General features: G+C 42.1%; 1 protein-coding gene and 2 non-coding genes across 5 annotated transcripts in view; 2 read left to right on the forward strand and 1 right to left on the reverse strand.

The window, feature by feature from the left end:
- Nucleotides 1-883: 883 nt before the first annotated feature.
- ltbp3 (latent transforming growth factor beta binding protein 3) overlaps nucleotides 884-17,532 on the reverse strand; it is a 36,940-nt gene continuing 20,291 nt past the window's right edge. For 2 of the 3 annotated variants that reach the window (XM_060863373.1, XM_060863372.1), the window contains exons 9-30: nucleotides 17,182-17,286; nucleotides 16,720-16,733; nucleotides 16,519-16,588; nucleotides 16,317-16,403; nucleotides 14,986-15,111; nucleotides 14,569-14,697; nucleotides 13,938-14,066; nucleotides 13,739-13,858; nucleotides 12,893-13,015; nucleotides 12,579-12,701; nucleotides 12,120-12,239; nucleotides 11,850-11,978; nucleotides 11,583-11,753; nucleotides 9,620-9,703; nucleotides 8,804-8,932; nucleotides 8,158-8,295; nucleotides 5,764-5,904; nucleotides 5,171-5,323; nucleotides 4,690-4,851; nucleotides 3,398-3,484; nucleotides 3,123-3,254; nucleotides 884-2,857 (exon numbers count right to left, since the gene is read on the reverse strand). In XM_060863373.1, the coding sequence (XP_060719356.1) occupies nucleotides 2,697-2,857; nucleotides 3,123-3,254; nucleotides 3,398-3,484; nucleotides 4,690-4,851; nucleotides 5,171-5,323; nucleotides 5,764-5,904; nucleotides 8,158-8,295; nucleotides 8,804-8,932; nucleotides 9,620-9,703; nucleotides 11,583-11,753; nucleotides 11,850-11,978; nucleotides 12,120-12,239; nucleotides 12,579-12,701; nucleotides 12,893-13,015; nucleotides 13,739-13,858; nucleotides 13,938-14,066; nucleotides 14,569-14,697; nucleotides 14,986-15,111; nucleotides 16,317-16,403; nucleotides 16,519-16,588; nucleotides 16,720-16,733; nucleotides 17,182-17,286 (2,633 nt within the window). In that variant the 3' untranslated portion in view covers nucleotides 884-2,696. The remainder of the gene's footprint in view (nucleotides 2,858-3,122; nucleotides 3,255-3,397; nucleotides 3,485-4,689; nucleotides 4,852-5,170; nucleotides 5,324-5,763; nucleotides 5,905-8,157; nucleotides 8,296-8,803; nucleotides 8,933-9,619; nucleotides 9,704-11,582; nucleotides 11,754-11,849; nucleotides 11,979-12,119; nucleotides 12,240-12,578; nucleotides 12,702-12,892; nucleotides 13,016-13,738; nucleotides 13,859-13,937; nucleotides 14,067-14,568; nucleotides 14,698-14,985; nucleotides 15,112-16,316; nucleotides 16,404-16,518; nucleotides 16,589-16,719; nucleotides 16,734-17,181; nucleotides 17,287-17,532) is intronic. The other variant, XM_060863374.1, reaches the window with a different exon arrangement.
- On the forward strand, nucleotides 7,286-7,358 carry trnam-cau (transfer RNA methionine (anticodon CAU)). Its single transcript has one exon. It is a non-coding gene; the product is annotated as a tRNA-Met (tRNA).
- trnam-cau (transfer RNA methionine (anticodon CAU)) lies at nucleotides 10,597-10,669 on the forward strand. The gene has a single exon. It is a non-coding gene; the product is annotated as a tRNA-Met (tRNA).

The raw sequence follows: 17,532 nt of genomic DNA on the forward strand, positions 1-17,532 counted from the left end.
TCTTGTACCATGTGCCTATGTTTGTTATTTTGTGTTCACGTGTGTTGTCCAGCGTTATCCTTAAACAGGTCCCTGCTCCTTGTGTGTTTATGATTTCCTCCTATATTTAATCCTGTTGTCTTGTGCCTCTTCTTTGCTGAGTCCTTGTCTCTTGTTTGTTGTCTTCGGGTTGTTGTTATTGTTGTTGTTGTTGTGTTCATAGGGTTTTCAGCCTTTTGTTATTCCCTAATAAACCACCTTTTATGTTATCCCTGCATCCCTATTAATATTCCCATCCATCCATCCATCCATCCATCCATCCATCCATCCATCCATTCAAACATACAGCCATTCTATCTATCCATTTATCCGTTCACATCCGTCCATTCCAAGTGTTTTTTTTTTTTAAAGTAACACTTCTGGTTTGGCCTTCTCTATCCATCCATCCATCCATCCACCCATCCAATCCTCCACTTACACATCCATCAAACTATTTACCTAATAACACTCCTGTACATTCAGTGAGTAAATAGCATAAGTTATCCATCCATCCATCCATTTTCACTGTGTCTCAGTGTCAATTCCATACAACCCAGCAGTTTGGGCTTCACTGACACCTCCATAAGGTACATTTACTATTCATCTCCTCTCTCTCTATCTCTCTCACACAAGTGCACACACACACACACACACACACACACACACACACACACACAATGACTCACTGAGCCTTATTCTGATAACGAGTAGCGACTGTTGTGGGTTGAGTCACCAAGTGCTGTTGTTGGGATTCCAGAATTTAATCAAAACTCAGTGTTGAATCAGTAAAAGAGAAAACGAGAGAGAGAGAGAGAGAGAGAGAGAGAGAGAGAATTAGATCATATACAAATCTATTACCATCATCTTAAAGTAACCTTATTATTTAATGTCTCTGAAGGATTCTCCCTGACTCTGTGATGATAGTGAAGTCTACGCAGCAGTAAACAAGACACGGTTGTGAATTTTCTCACACACTCCCTGTGTGAAAGTGTAAGCACGTTAATCCTGGCTCATTGCATGGTTTCTGACATTCAGACTCCCTCTTGTGGCTCAGGAGGCGCTGGTACGTCACCACGCCGCGTTTCTGTGCAAAACATCACCCACTTTCGTCCCCTTGTCTTATGTGTCATCTGTCTCACAATCCTGATTGCCACTTTATATTTTCACCTCATATTTGAAGCTGTAACTCGATGTCTGTCTGCTTTTTGTTTAACGACAGCCCAGGTTTTCTTCTTTAACGTTCTAAAAAGAAAAAGGAAAAACAGAGGCTACGACTGTTTGCAGCTGCTATAACGAAAGTGAGAAGGAGAACTAACTTCTTGTAGTTTATGAAGTCTGAACTCGTGTAATGATGTATTTATGACCGGTGCCGCGCTTAAAAGAGATGTAAATGAAGACATCTTTTTTTTTTTTTTTTTTTGGTTTCACTTCATCTTAGATTTATTGTTCTTTGGCCCTCTGATGTTACCTCGAAACTTTTCTCACATTGTGCGACTTTGTCATGTAGCAAATTACAAAAAAAAATACATCTTAGAATGAAAACTAGACCAAAAGACCAGACAGCTTATAGTACGCGAAGCCGGTGTGCTCAGATCACGGATAGTGTTAAGTGTTTCTGGAGTGTGTACTTTAACATCTTCTCACCAAAAGCTGGATTTGTGGAAACACTTGACAAAAATCGCTGTCTGAAAATGCTTTCATAGGAAGAAAAATTGTTCCAAAACAAATCCGTACATTAAGAGAAATAGGTCTAGCTATTCAATTAACACCAAAGTAACGCCACCTTGTAAGAGACCACGCGTGCTTTCTGTTTAGATGTCGTTTTGATCTCCGTGTGCTTTGCCTTGTATGGAGTACTGTGGGCGTGGCTAATTGTATAAGAGAACTTAAAGTCAAATATTGATTATTGATCGAGGCTTAAAACTTCGCAGCGGTGTTACAGAAACGTCTAGAAACAAAAGAGTGCTTTTAGTGTAAGATCTGAACACGTTAGATTTCATTTCCTTTTTCTTTAGGAATTAGTGCAAATCGAGGCAAGATGCTAACTGCACTTAGTGTTCCAGGCTGTTAATACGTCTACATTTGTTGGATACGCTTTTGCTTGCACTAAGTATCGACGGCATAACGTAACTTCATACATATAAATACGGCATAAATGTAAATTGGCTTCATATGAACACGGATGAAGTTTACAGCCCGGGCGCCTGGTTCGTTTAAATACTGACTCGTCAGCAAGCACGCAGCACGAACGGCTAGACGCGCTTACCGCAAATAGACTGTACCCAAAGATTCTCTCCCAAAAACAAAAAAAAAATACCATTAACTGAGCTGAGGCTTCTCTTAGGTCGAAAGTACAGCGTCCGTCTCCATTCCACTCCACTCAGGCGCATTCTCAATCCAAAAACATCAGGATCAAAAGTTGTGCAAAAAGAACTCAAAGATAAAAGAGGACAAGGAGAAGGATGAGGGAAGGGATTCTTAACATGTACATGTAAATAAAAAAATATGACATCACACACATGACATTATTATAAACAGGACTTCAGTTCAAACAACTGAATTTAAAAAAAAAGGGAAGAAATGTTTACAGGAAACCACAAAACACAAGCAACCAATGAAATCTACAGGATGGTGGACGAGGATGAGCGAAAGCTTGTGTGTGTGTGTGTGTGTGTGTTTTACTTAGTGTTCTTGTGTGTGTACACGTGTCTTGTGCTGTGTCTGTGGGGACAATGCCCTTGTTTGCAGATGCACTTGAAGGAACCTATAGTGTTCACACAGCGGGCGTTTTTACACGGGTTTAAGCGGCTGATCCCTCGCTCCGTACACTCGTCTATATCTGCAGATTGAGAGAGAGAGAGAGAGAGAGAGAGAGAGAGAGAGAGAGAGAGAGATACTGGTATCAGGTAGGGTCTAACTCAAACACAGCTCCTGCACTGTATCTAGTACTATGTTGTGGACTGTAATTGTTATACTGTGACAGTGAAATTATCCTGGTATCATTTGATAGGGTCAGAAATTAACAGCCACCAAAAAAACTTAAGGTGTTAATGTTTAATGAAAATATTTGTCTTTCCGTTCGACGTGTTTGCGTACACACTCACCTACACAGCGCGTTCGTGAATGATCCAGTCTAAAGCCCGGGTTACACTCACACATGGTACCCAGGTACGAACGGACACATCGGCCGTTAGCACAGCTGCACTCGTCTGAGTCTTCCTCTGAACTGTCCCTCTCTGAACGAGAGAGAGAGAGAGAGAGAGAGAGAGAGAGAGAGAAAGAGAGAGAGAGAGATTTATCTTTAACTTTGTGCTACACATTTGCCTTACAAGCCGTTTGTTCATGGCTCTGAAATCTGATTGGCTGTTGGAGAATTCACCTGGGTTATAACTGAAAGGTGCTACGAAGTCTGAGTCTCCGTCCGACTCGGTCTCCAGGTGCATCTCACACAGCCTGTTAAAGATCACTGCAAGATAATGTAGAAAAACTTTAATACAGCACATACACGCAGAGTGCAGAAAAATAATGCAGTCTGTAGTCTGTAATAGAGGCTGACGTCTTTTCGGGATTCCCGCAGGTCACGGGAATCCCGCGGGATGGGAAACAAAATCACTATTAATCAGGTGACTGGAATGGGACAGGAAAAATTGTCAGCGGGAGTGGGCGGGACCGGGAATACACAAATATACCTTTGATATGAATAAAAATATAATCTGTTTGCTTTGGTATGGCTGGTTAAATGAACGAAAAAAATGAAAAAAAAAACAAAAAAACACGGGAGTGGGAGGGAATGGGAGTCATTCTTCTGGGATTGGGACGGGATGGGATTTTCCCCAGTTTTTTTGCGGGATTGGGATGGGACGGGAATTTTTTTTTTGGGAGTGGGACGGGAGAGGTTTAAAAAAAAATCTAGTCTGTACTCATGTGACCTGGCCAATGGCCCAATCTTTAGATCCAAAAACCACGGTTAAGCTGGAAAATAATGTATGGTGTGTGTTAAACATTTAAAGATACATTATGCATCTGCTCAATAAATAGATCATCGTTTCACTCTCATAAGTTCCATTTATGCCATCGCCGACCCATCGTTCCGTTATCAACAACCTCTCGTCTCGTCTCGTCTCGACTTCCCCTCATCAAGCAAGTGGCCACTTGAAACGAAGCACAATTCCAGAGAAGAGGATTCATCATTCTGGGACACTTACTGTATATCTGACCATGTGGCTTTTTTTTTATTTTATTACAGCAATCTCCAACCATATAGTTCCTGCAGAAAGCTCATCTAATCCAAGAGTTTCTAAGAATCATGAACTAGATTTCTTAAGGTCTCCGTAGTGGTTCATGCATCCCTGAAAAACTTCCTGTGCTGAAAAAAAGGTTTCTGGGATACTAAAAAATCCTGTGGTGTTAAGTCCATACAGTTGTTACAGATAAAGATATTTTTGTGGTGGAGAAACATCTAAGGTTCCTAATGTTTTAAGAAAGGCCCTAAGATCTTGAGATGTTGGAGTTCCTGAAAAGGTTCCTGGGTTCGCCTGGTAACACCTGAGTTTCGCAGTGGAAAAGATCACGTTCTTTTGGACTTGAGAAGTACTACTGTTAGCATACTTGAGTTTCTCGACCAGAAAGAGCGCCCTCTACAGGATCGGAGAAGTACTACTGTTAACTCACCAGAGTTTCTTTGAGGGCATGTGCGGCATTCGGGGCCCCAACCGTGACCGTAATGGCAGCAGCACTCGGAGTAAGTGACTGCCAGCCCTGGCCTTGGGACGGTGCAGATCAGATCTTCATCCACTTCTTCAAAACAAACATCCTTATGGGCTGCTGTACGGTCTGATAGGGAGAGAGAGAGAGAGAAATGGATAGCAAGAGAATGCGAGGGCACAGAGAATAAGAGACAGAGGTAATGGGATAATGAAGAGAAAGAGAGAAGAGAAGAGAAAAGAAAGACAAACACACAATAAACACAAATGGGTCCTATCCTACCAAGTACACCACTAAATACAAGGAAAGTCTCGAGTCTAGCTAGTTTAGCACTCGCACTAAAGCCAGTCGTGGCTGTGCACTGAAACTCGACAAGCTGCTGGACACAGAGGATAAACTGTGATCTAACTGGCCAGGTTGTGGGGCGAGCAGGAGTGGGGTTACACACCGTCGTAGACGCACTGCTTGAGTGCGGCGCTGAAGGTACGCGGCTGAGTGCAGATGCAGTGGAAGGAGCCGGGAGTGTTCACACACCTCCCGTTCCTGCAGTATGACGGGTCCAGACACTCATTCACATCTGAAAGGGTCACCACAGACATTACTGGAAAGGAACAGAGAAGTCCGGAGAGAAAGTAAGAACGAGAGTGAGAGAGGGAAGAGTGGAGTAATAAAGAAAGAGAGAGTGAGTGAGTGAAAGACAGAGAGAGAGAGAAAGAGAAAGAGAGAGAGAGAGAATTTGGGGAAAGGAGGGAGGAACAAGAACGAGAAAGAAGCAATCAGAAGCACACAGGTTTGGGTGAGATATGCATCAATATAGTCGCTAACGATTAGGGTGCTAATTAAGGGGCGTAATTCACATCTACGTTTTCTGTGAGGAGAAATTAGAATTTAGGGAAGGAGTCTCCGGTTTTAGTGTCGCTTCATTTTCTTATAACAACACACCCCGATGTGTTACTGTCATATGACATATCCCTACTCACACACAAACAAATTACCCATCATGCATCTTTTACATGGTGAGTCTGTTCTAAATGCACTCACCGGCCTGTTCCTCCGGCGTGACGCAGCTGTTGCGGTCGGTGCCGAGGATCCAGGGTGGTGTACAGATGCAGTAGAAAGAATCCTGCGTGTCGACACATCGGCCGTTTTTACAGTTTGACGGGTCCTGACATTCGTTTATGCCTAAACACACACACACACACACACAGTTACCCAAAAAAAAGTGTGAAGTTACCTCGATCGATTCCTAGGCAAGTTACCATTAAATAAAATTAGCAAACCAGCAAACGGTTAAAGCGTCTCCATTACTGCTAGCATAAAGTTCTGCTCGGTTTTCTCTCCGCAACACCTGTGATTTTATTAGCCAGTGCCTCAGAAACCTGGAACTATCTCAGAGCAAGAGCAGGTTTTTCCCCTCGCACATGAAAAAAAATACTAAATCCCAATCCAGATGTTGAGTGGAACAGTTCTGATGGAGTGAAGAACACTGTGATCGCCTCTGTGGTGGGCTGTGATCCTCTTACACATCACATCTTACACAGAGTGTCTAGAACGTGCTGGAAATTTAATGAAGGGCTTAAATTTGTAAACACCTGTTTTACTCTCGCTTAGCAGAAAGGGATCGGAACCGCTAACCCAAGAAGGTCGTTCAAAAGATTTATGGGTTATGTAGTGAAGAACAAGGCTCATTATTTAGTGACAGCTAGCACTTAAATAAACTTAAATACAAAAATAACAACCTCCACACACACACACGTACACACACACACGTACACACTCCATGGTTACAAAGACCAAGATTTTGAAGCTAACTTGCTAGGAGTGCTTGCTTGCTAGTTTAGCCTCTTGATAGTCACAAGCTGTTTATCTGTTAGCGTCTGCTAGCTGATTTTAGCTACAATGAAGCAGCGTGGGATCTTATTTAGTGGTAAAATTGCTTGATGACTTTGTAACTTTACGCAATCATTTTGTTTTTTTACTTAATGATTTCACTGTAAAAGAAGTTCACATCTGTTTTTTTTTGTTCATGCTAGTCGGCTAACATTTCACACAGCACAACGGTAGTTACACAATGTTCTCTGGCCTTGTTTTCTGGGGATTTTGCTCTGTATACCACAGCAATATAAAGCTAAAGAAGGAGCTGCTGTGAGAGAAGAAAAAAAAACATTTTCACTTCAACAGCTTCTTTTTTTTTCTTCTTCTTTTTCTTTGAAAGACATAAATAAACACCTCAGCATTTTGTCATCAGAACCTTTTTTAGACGTGTGTATAAACTGGACATGTACGAATTAACTTCTGATCATCAACCCATCTAAACACACACACACACACACACACACACACACACAAAATGAGCAGCCAGAACAATCCGGAATGAATTCTTTCTCTCTTACTAGCTTCCCCCCACCCACCTCCCTGACACAGACACACACACACACACACACACACACACACACACACACACACACACACACACACACACACACACACACTTCCACTTTAATCCGCGCTCCTCCCCCACACACTGCAGCTTTAAAGTCTCCATTCCGTCTCCACCCCTCAGGCCTCGTTGGCGCAGTAGGCAGCGCGTCAGTCTCATAATCTGAAGGTCGTGAGTTCGAGCCTCACACGGGGCAGAAAATTTTCTTCCACATTACAAACACACTTCCACAGTTCTGTGCTCAATCTTTTCTGTTTTTCTTTATTACGAGTCAGATTTTATCTTAATCCAGACAAATCCTCAGGACACACATATGGTAAGTGATTTAGTTCAGGTGGAGATATTAAGCATCGTTTAGTGTATAAAAAATAAATAAAGCTAAAATATTTTACAACATACATTTTCAGCTGAGTTAAATAAAAAAAAAAAAAAAAAAAGATCTATAATAAGTTTCATTTCTTTCAGGGCATCGCGTTATTAATCTAACAAAAATGAATAAAAATAAATAAATAAATAAATAAATAAATAACTTGTCCACCATGACGACATACGGTTTAGTTCATGTTTATAGACGGCATTAAAATACCAACTGTGTCTTAAACAACAGCAAAAGTATTTACAATATATATATTGTATGTATATATATATATATATATATATATATATATATATATATATATATATATATATATATATATATAATAACGGAAAAAAAAATTTCCGATATATTTTTTTTTTTTTTTCAAATAAAATCATGTATGTAAAAAATGTATTTTATAATAATAATAATAATAATAATAATAATAATAATAATAATAATAATAATAATAATAGTAATATTGAACGTGTGAAGAAGGAAATGTCAATTTTTTTGGGGATCTGATTCTTTAGAGAACTGGGATATAATCTCGGTATAATTAAACACACACACACACACACACACACACACACACACACACACACACACACACACACACACACACACAAACCAATACCTAAGTCTGTAGGCAGGACACACATCTTGTTGCTGGTGTCTGGGGTCCATGGGGCGTTACAGGTGCAGTAAAAGGAGCCACGTGTGTTCACACAGTGACCGTTCGTGCACAGAGACTCATCGTGACACTCGTCCACATCTATTACAGCACAGAAAAGAAAAGAGAATCTCTACACATGATCATGTCTAACGTCATTAACCTGTCAGAAAATATCATCTGTATAAAATACACTCTCAGATCTTTCCACACGTCCACGTTACACTTAAAGCTGTGAACGCGTGAGCATATACTGCCTCCTGGTGGCCAAAGCTGTAAATATTACTGCCTGTGAAGATGCAGTAAGATTTTCTGCTGAATTCTTTCCTGCTTTTATTCAAGGTTACGATCGATCGATAATTCGATATTTCGATAAGTTGAATTACTTTGAATCGATAATTCAAGGTAATGAATGTTTCAGGGGAAGAACAATACAGAATTTAATATGCACAGGAAAAAAAACCCTGAAGAACTGAAAGACTTAAGGAATTATAATGCTTTATGAGACTCATGATACAGTGCTTAAAATAATAGTGTTGTTCTTGTCTTTATGTCAGTAAAGTAACTGCAGTGTGTGTGAGTGTGTGTGTGTGTGTGTGAGTGTGTATACCTATACACTCAAGAAGGTTGCTGTCGTAATAATAACCCTGTTGACAATAACACTCAAATCCGGGCTGTGTGTTTATACATCGACCCTCTTTACAGATTTCATTTGCGAATAACACACACTCGTCTATGTCTGGAGGAGCGAGAGGATAGAGAGAGAGAGGAAAGAGAGGAGAGCGAGAGTATTATTTCAATTTCAAAAGTCCAGTCAAATAAGGCACAAAAATAATAACTACAGGACAAAAACTTAGAACATGTGATTGTGTGTTTGTATTTGTGAGATAGTGTGTGTGTGTTTGTGAGCATGTGTGTTTGTATTTGGGACTCAGTGTGTGAGTGTGTGTGTGTGTTTGTGAGCATGTGTGTGTGCCTGCATGTGTGTTTTTGTATTTTTGTGTGTGTTTGTGAGCATGTGTGTGTTTGTATTTGTGACAGTTTGTGTGTGAGAGTGTGTGTATTTGTGACACAGTCAGTGTGTGTTTGTATTTGTGAGTGTGTGTATTTGTGGGAGAGTGTGTGTGTGAGAGTGTGTGTATTTGTGGAACAGTATACGTGTGTGTATTTGTGAGAGTCTGTGTGCGTTTGTATTTGTGAGAGTGTGTGTATTTGTGAGTGTGTGTGTTTGTATTTGTGAGAGTGTGTGTGTATGTGTGGGAGTGTGTGTGTTTGTATTTGTGAGAGTGTGCGTGTATTTGTGAGACAGTATGTGTGTGTGTGTGTGTGTTTGTATTTGTGAGAGTGTGCGTGTATTTGTGAGACAGTATGTGTGTGTGTGTGTGTGTGTGTGTGTGTGTGTGAGACAGTCTGTATGTGTGTGTACCTCTGTGCACTGGCAGACCGTACTCCATCTTTCCCTCCTCGTGGTAAAAGCCTCGTCCCACTGGACACAGAGAGTGATACTCCGCTACACAACACACAACACACTTCATTACCAATCTGTCCTCACATCTATACATTATTATATAAACTTATATATATATATGACTCCATACTGACATTTACATTTCTGGCGTTTAGCAGACACCTTTATCCAGAGTGACATACGTTTTTATTTTATACAATTGAGGGTTAAGGGCCTTATACAGGGGCCCAGCAGCGGCAGCTTGGTGGAGCTGGGATTTGACCTCATGAACCTTTACCACTAGGCTATCACATCCCTTATGAGCTGAAGTAAAGCAGGTCATGTTTCTGAAGGAATAGTCCACAATATTTCATCCTCACATCTGTGATTACACCAAAAAAAAACCCTGTTTTTGTGGAACTCACTTTTAGCTTAAGGTCAGTTGACGTGTGTAAAAGTTCTAACCCAGTGCTTTATAGCGAAGCTTCCGACTGAAACAAACTGAAATGACTAAACTAAAGAAAAGACAGTAAATACACAAACATTCGAAGTGAATATAGTGAATATTAATAATTTACATAAAACCTCTGTATAATTCATCCGCTTATAGAAATGGGGGGTGGGGGGTGGGGGGAATCAACATTACCACAAAAGCCCTTAGAGGTTTTGAGCAGAATGTGGAGGGAAAACCCCAAGTTTCAGTTTTTATTTCTCTGGATGATAAAGTGTCAAAATTCTCATCTGATTTAATTATGTTTATGCTTCAAATAAAAAAAAATTATATTCTAGTCTGAAAGTGTAGAAAATAATAATAATCACAGGAGTTATCCATATTGTGAAGCTCTTACGCACACACACACACACACACACACACAGAAACCTAAGAACAAAGGCCACGCCCCTCCCCCGCCCCCCTCTGGTCGCTCTAAAGCAGCTCTACTTCCTGCTCCTCTCAGGCCTCGTTGGCGCAGTAGGCAGCGCGTCAGTCTCATAATCTGAAGGTCGTGAGTTCGAGCCTCACACGGGGCACAAAGTTTTCCCTCCCCACAAAAATCAGACGCATACGCGAAAGTTACACGCTTGAGGATTATTACGCCGTTAGTAATGAGAAAATAACTTAAGACTTAAAGACGCGGTTCACGATGTTTAAAATACAATGTTGACATTTGAAATCACCAAAACAAACACGCCCCTAACCCAAATGGGTGTCACCCCTGTATTGATAGCTCCGCCCACACATACATACGTAACCTAGGCGAATATTATGGCGGCAGCTGGTCGAGGGGGTATTTTTTTTTTTTTTTATCAATAAATGAACACAATGAGTAATACTATGATAATACAAATGTGTTTTTGTAGTACTGTGTGTTGTACCGTGAAAGGTTTAGCTCCGTTTCACGCGGAAGACGACGTTGAACACATAGAGCCCGAGGCAGAGGTAACGGCAGGTATCCGCCATGTCAATGTTTCAATCGCTTTCGGCTAATGTCAGACATGCGCACTGAACTCTCTCTCCGCCGCATATTGATAAGACACGCCCCTTTATGCTCATTGGCTACATGTTTTGTTTTGTTTGTCGGCCCGACTCGGTTTTCTGAAGCATTTTTCAAACATCCACCTTTAAGTATCTTGAACGTAGACACGTCTCACACTTCCTGACTCTGTACATCAGTGAATATGTTCATTGTTATTTCAATTGAATGAAATCAGTCAGATTTATTTCGACCTACAGAACTCAAAAACCCAGAATGTCAAAAAGTCAGTTATATAATATATAATATGATATAAATCTGTAGCGAGGGGTTCAGTGGAAGAGTTTGTAGTTACAGAAGGTCAGTGGTCACCGAACCAGCTGTTATTGATTTACATTCCTGTTGTTTGATTAATGACAATATGGACTGAGTCCTTAAAAAATACAGCGTGTGTGTGTGTGTGTAAATACCAGAGTGATAAACAGGGCAGGGGTAAATCTCACAGTGATCCCCCCAGCCCACTCCCACTGAGCAGCAGCATTCCTGTTTGGTCACGTTGGTGGCCAGAACGCTGTCACAGAACACTGTGTCATCCAGGTTAAGGTAACACTCCTTCTTATTGTCCAGATACTGTACCACCTCTGCAGGGGAAACACACACACATCATGTATATACACACACATTTGTCATAGACACCATAATACGCCTGTTACCCAAACACACACACACAGATGTACCTTCGCAGCTGTGCTTGTCCTCGGACAGAACAAAGCCGTCGTTACACACACACACATATCCGCCCTGCCTGTTCTCACACACTCCATGAGGTTGGCACAGACTTCTGTCCAGCTCACACTCATCTATGTCTGAAAAACGGATAAGAGAGAACGAGAAAATGAATTCAACTTTATTTTGTGTTCAAGCTAATCCAAAGTGTTAATGTATACAGTGATATACTGCTCTGTGTGTGTGTGAGTGTGTGAGTGTGTGTGTGTGTGTGTCAGCACCTTGGCATCTGCGTCCGTTAATGAGCATGTATCCTTTCTGGCACTCACAGCGGTAGGATCCCATGGTGTTGATGCAGCGCCCCCTGTGGCAGCTGTTTGAACGCTCGCACTCGTTTATATCTGAGGAAGAATGAATCAGAAATCAGTCGTCTCACTTCCTCTCGGCTTTGAACCTTTCTGGAACACAGACGGTGGACCCGGTGACGGCTGGATAACTTCCCTTTTATTCCAATCTCCAACTTTTTCATTTTGATCCTTTCCTGTCCTCTTACTTTCCGTTCTAAACAACTCTATTTAGTTCCATCCTCAGTCCATCATATCACATCCCACTGCTTTTCCTTTTATCTATTTAAATTCTATTCCTTTACAGTCTGTCCCGTCCCATTTCTTCAACCTGGCACAGTTTGTGTGTGTGTGTGTGTGTGTGTGTGTGTGTGTTAGCTTGCTAGCTTTCCTCACCCTCACAGTGGCTGCCCTCCTGGGTCTTCTGGTATCCAAGGTAACACTGGCAATGAAACGAGCCCTCTGTGTTTATGCAGTGCCCATTTGCACACAAACGGGTGTCCTGGCACTCGTTAATATCTGGCGACACACACACACACACACACACACACACACACACACACACACACACACACACACACACACACACACACACACACACACACACACACACACACACACAGACACACACACAGACACACACACACACGCAGTTATAGCAGTTTTTGTAACATGCCAACCAAAGTGTTCACTACAGGAACACCACTCACCCCGGCAGCCCTTGCTGTCTACCTCGGGCCGGAAGCCCTCGTTACAGAGACACCGGTACGTCCCAGGCAAGTTCTCGCACCGGCCGTTCACACACACGCCTCTCTTCTGACACTCGTTCACATCTGTATGTGTGTTAGAGAGAAATAAAGTGGGACAATGGGATAGCAAGTAACAGTCTGAGAGAAACACAGAGGGAGGAGTTTATGATATAGAGCTTTAAAATAAAGAGCTCAGATTTCTATCACACACACACACACAACACACACACACACACACACACACAGACACAAACACACACAGGCACAAACACAGAGACACACACACAGGCACACAGACACAAACACAGACACACACACAAACACACAGACACACACACAAACTCACACACACACATACACACACACACAAACACACACAGGCACAGACACACACACACAAACACACACAGGCACAGACACACAGACACAAACACAGACACACACAAATGCACACGCACAAACACACACACACGCTCACACACATTTATAATGAACATGCAGCAAGTCTTCAATGCACTTCTTCTTGCTTGCTAATACTGTTAAAGTGTGTGTGTGCGTATGTGTGTGTGTGCGTATGTGTGTGTGCGTATGTGTGTGTGCGTATGTGTGTGTGTTATAAATCTGAACTCCCAGATGAACATCGCTGTGATTTAATCATGACTTTAGAGCTGCTACAGAGGAAGCAGAGAAAGTCCTGAGCACTACGCAGGCGGCCTAATGAAAATCCCTGACATCATTAACCTGAACACTTCATCATTATTAGACTCTGAGGAACTCCGTTACTCCAAATCATCAACATCGACTTACCGTAACACACTCCTCCATGCACCTTGTGTCCAGGCTGGCAGGGAATACACTCGTACGACCCAACTGTGTTCTCACACTGTGCGTCAGGACACTTAGCAGGATCCAAACACTCATTAATATCTACAGAGGGAGACAGAGAGGTGAATATATGCAGGATATATGCAACCTAACACGTGTGTGTGTGTGTGTGTGTTCATACCTTCACACACAGGTTGTCTTCGTGACTTGCTTCTGAAACCAGGCAGGCATTCGCACTTGTAAGAGCCGGGCAGGTTCACACACTGTCCGTTGATCCCACAGATATCCGGAGACAAGCACTCGTTTATATCTGAAACCAGCCAGTTTTATTTATTTATTTACATTACAACTACTCTCTCACTCACTCATTTTCTACCGCTTATCCGAACTACCTCGGGTCACGGGGAGCCTGTGCCTATCGGGCATCAAGGCAGGATACACCCTGGACGGAGTGCCAACCCATCACAGGGCACACACACACTCTAATTCACTCACACACTCACACACTACGGACAATTTTTCAGAGATGCCAATCAACCTACCATGCATGTGTTTGGACCGGGGGAGGAAACCCCCGAGGCACAGGGAGAACATGCAAACTCCACACACACAAGGTGGAGGTGGGAATCGAACCCCAACCCTGGAGGTGTGAGGCGAACGTGCTAACCACTAAGCCACCGTGCCTCCTCAGTTACAACTAGTGATGTGGAAAATCTCTGACACTGGAGACTCCTTCAATAAACGTCAAGTAAATGTCTGGTCACCATATGAGTGGTTATAGAGCAGTAAGCAGCGTCTCAGGCGTCACTCACCCACACAGCGCGGTTTCACGTGTCCTATCAGTTGGTTGCCGGGGTGACAGTTGCAGCGGTAGGAGCCGACAGTGTTGATGCAGGTGCCTCGGCCGTGGCCGCACGGCTCCCCTTCACACTCGTTCTCATCTACACACACACACACATACACACACACACACAATGTAATGATTTTTAACATACAGACAGATAAACAAACAGACAATTGCACCAATAGTTCAGGTGAGAACAGACAGGTGAAGCAGACAGATGGACAGATAAACAAAGAGAGAGAGAGAGAGAGAGACAGACAGATGGACATACAAACAGACATCCTCTGCAGTGGCTCAGTCTAAACGTTATGGTATTTCTGATACACACATGAGTGTGGTGTCAACCAGTCAGAATATTTGTGTGTGTGTGTGTGTGTGTATTCACCAACGCAGCTCTTCCTCTGGGTGTGAGGACGGTATCCAGCTTTGCACTGACACGTGAAGCCATTGTGTGTGTTTATACACTCTCCATGACCGCAGATGTTCCTGTTAAGTTTGCATTCATCTACCTCTGGAACACACACACACACACACACACACACACACAGCATAAACAAAAAAAAGCACAAAAAATGATTCAGCTCGAGAGCTTACTCAGTACTTTTGAAAGCTTTGCATGAGAAATATAATGACGGTTTATAATATAAATAAAAATGAAAGGAATCATGTTCTTGGAGATAAAAAAAAAAAAAAAAAAAACACTAATAAAAGCTTTTTACTCAAATAGTGATCTTTAAACTTTAATAGGGTGCCAATACTTTTATCCTAATTGAACGGCTAGTCTTGTGTCCTAATTTATAAGCGATTTGTTTTATTGTATCAGCATTTAACTGAAATAAATACGTAATCTACGCTCAACAACGCAGTTTGTAAATATAAACAAATGAATCGGCGGCAGATGTGTAGAAAGTAAACGACGGGAGACGCGTCGCTAATACTGATGCTAACGTAGCATCGTGTCTTTTTTAGCAGCATATATGAGGTTTTAGAATAAATAGCTACAAGTGTGAAGTCTTTTATAAAGACTGACTGAGTAAAAATACGTGACCCAAAGACGTGATTAAAATCTGGAGGAAAGTCGAAACATAAAACTGAACAAACTAACGGGAAAAACGAGGCCCCGATCTACACGCGATAACAACAACGGCACGGTTTCTAAACACACTGCAGTTTAAATCCACAGACATGCTGGATGAAGGTGGAAAGTGTAATAAGCCATAAACGACAACAGAACAGGAGCCGGAGTACGGGAACCGAACCCAAACAAAAACAGTGATGCTGTATACAAGAGAGTTTGGCACGAGTCATATTGCAGAGTTTAGTGCGTTTTTTTTGGACGTGACCGTGATACGTTCCCAGTCTGGCGGGTCAATACACAGCAAACACACACTGCTGCATGAGTCACTTCCAAGGAATTCGATTGTGGTCAGAATTTGACTCGTTTCCGAATTCGACTCCGGGAAAATGAATCAGTTGAATAAGTGAATCACAATCAGTGAGTCGACTCCATGTTCTGTGTGTTCTTTTGTGTGAAGATTTGTTTACCTTTTTTCCATCGCTGTATTGCACGTTCGTTTTTTTTATTATTTTTTTTATTTTTTTTATTTTATTTTATTTTTTGCTAAAGCTACCAGATGAACGCAGCTAACTGAATCGTGTCAGACTCCGTATTATACCGTGAGCTGTGGTGTGATCGGTGGTTGCTGTGGAACTCACGCGAGACCTGCGTCTGTGCCACCACCAGAGTCTCTTTCTCCCGGGGAATGTGGATTATGGGATGCGTCGTAGGCTTGGGGATGATAACTGAAAGAAAAAGAGAGAGAGAGACACTGAAGCAGAGGCAAAATAAACAATTGTGTGTGTGTGAGAGAGAGAGAGAGAGAGAGGGAGGGAGAGAGAGAGAGAGAGGCATGCCCACCTGGGATGCGAGGGACGTGTGTGCTGATTGGCTGATGCTGCATGGGTGTGGTCACCTGGACAGGAACTTCCTGTTATGGCAAATTACAGCAGTAAGGCGTTAAAGAGGAAATAGTTCCGTACTGTTTACTGCACGTGTCACTTCCTGTGTATCGCTTCCTGTGTGTGATGTATTGATAAATAAAGATGTTTAGGATCTTACCGGCAGTTTGATCTCTGCAACACAAAAGGAAAAAAATCCTCAGAATCACCAGAATGTGTGAAACCTTACAAACATTACATACTGTCGCTTTAATGTTCTACTATACTGTGAAACCTTACAAACATTACATACTGTCGCTTTAATGCTCTACTATACTGTGAAACCTTACAAACATTACATACTGTCGCTTTAATGCGCTACTATACTGTGAAACCTTACAAACATTACATACTGTCGCTTTAATGCTCTACTATACTGTGAAACATTAAAAACATTACATACTGTCGCTTTAATGCTCGACTATACTGTAAACACAGAAAAGACCCAATTCAGTACGCAATTCTTGGCTCATTTTCGATCCATCGGACATCACAAGGATTACGACGCGGTCTCAATTGATTCATTTTTATGTATGTACATGAACTGTCTGCTGGGGTATTTACACAAGGGTGTGTGACTCACCTTTGTGAGGTAGAATCTGCCCGATGTCAGTCTGGATGGCCAAAGTTCTGCGAAATTGCTGGTACGACATTCCTTTTCCTGCAGGACAGATCTTAGTGAAGGAGGCTAGAGAGAGAGAGAGAGAGAGAGAGAGAGAGAGAGAGAGAGAGAGAGAGAGAGAGAGAGAGAGAGAGAGAGAGAGAGAGAGAGAGAGAGAGAGAGAGAGAGAGAGAGAGAGAGAGAGAGAGAGCGAGCGAGCGAGAGAGAGAGAGAGAGAGAGAGAGAGAGAGAGAGAGAGAGAGAGAGAGAGAGAGAGAGAGAGAGGGAGAGAGTTTTCATAACCGATAACCGATTCATAATTGATTCAATTGA

The sequence above is a fragment of the Tachysurus vachellii genome, chromosome 26 (assembly GCF_030014155.1).
Source record: "Tachysurus vachellii isolate PV-2020 chromosome 26, HZAU_Pvac_v1, whole genome shotgun sequence".
NCBI lineage: Eukaryota > Metazoa > Chordata > Actinopteri > Siluriformes > Bagridae > Tachysurus > Tachysurus vachellii.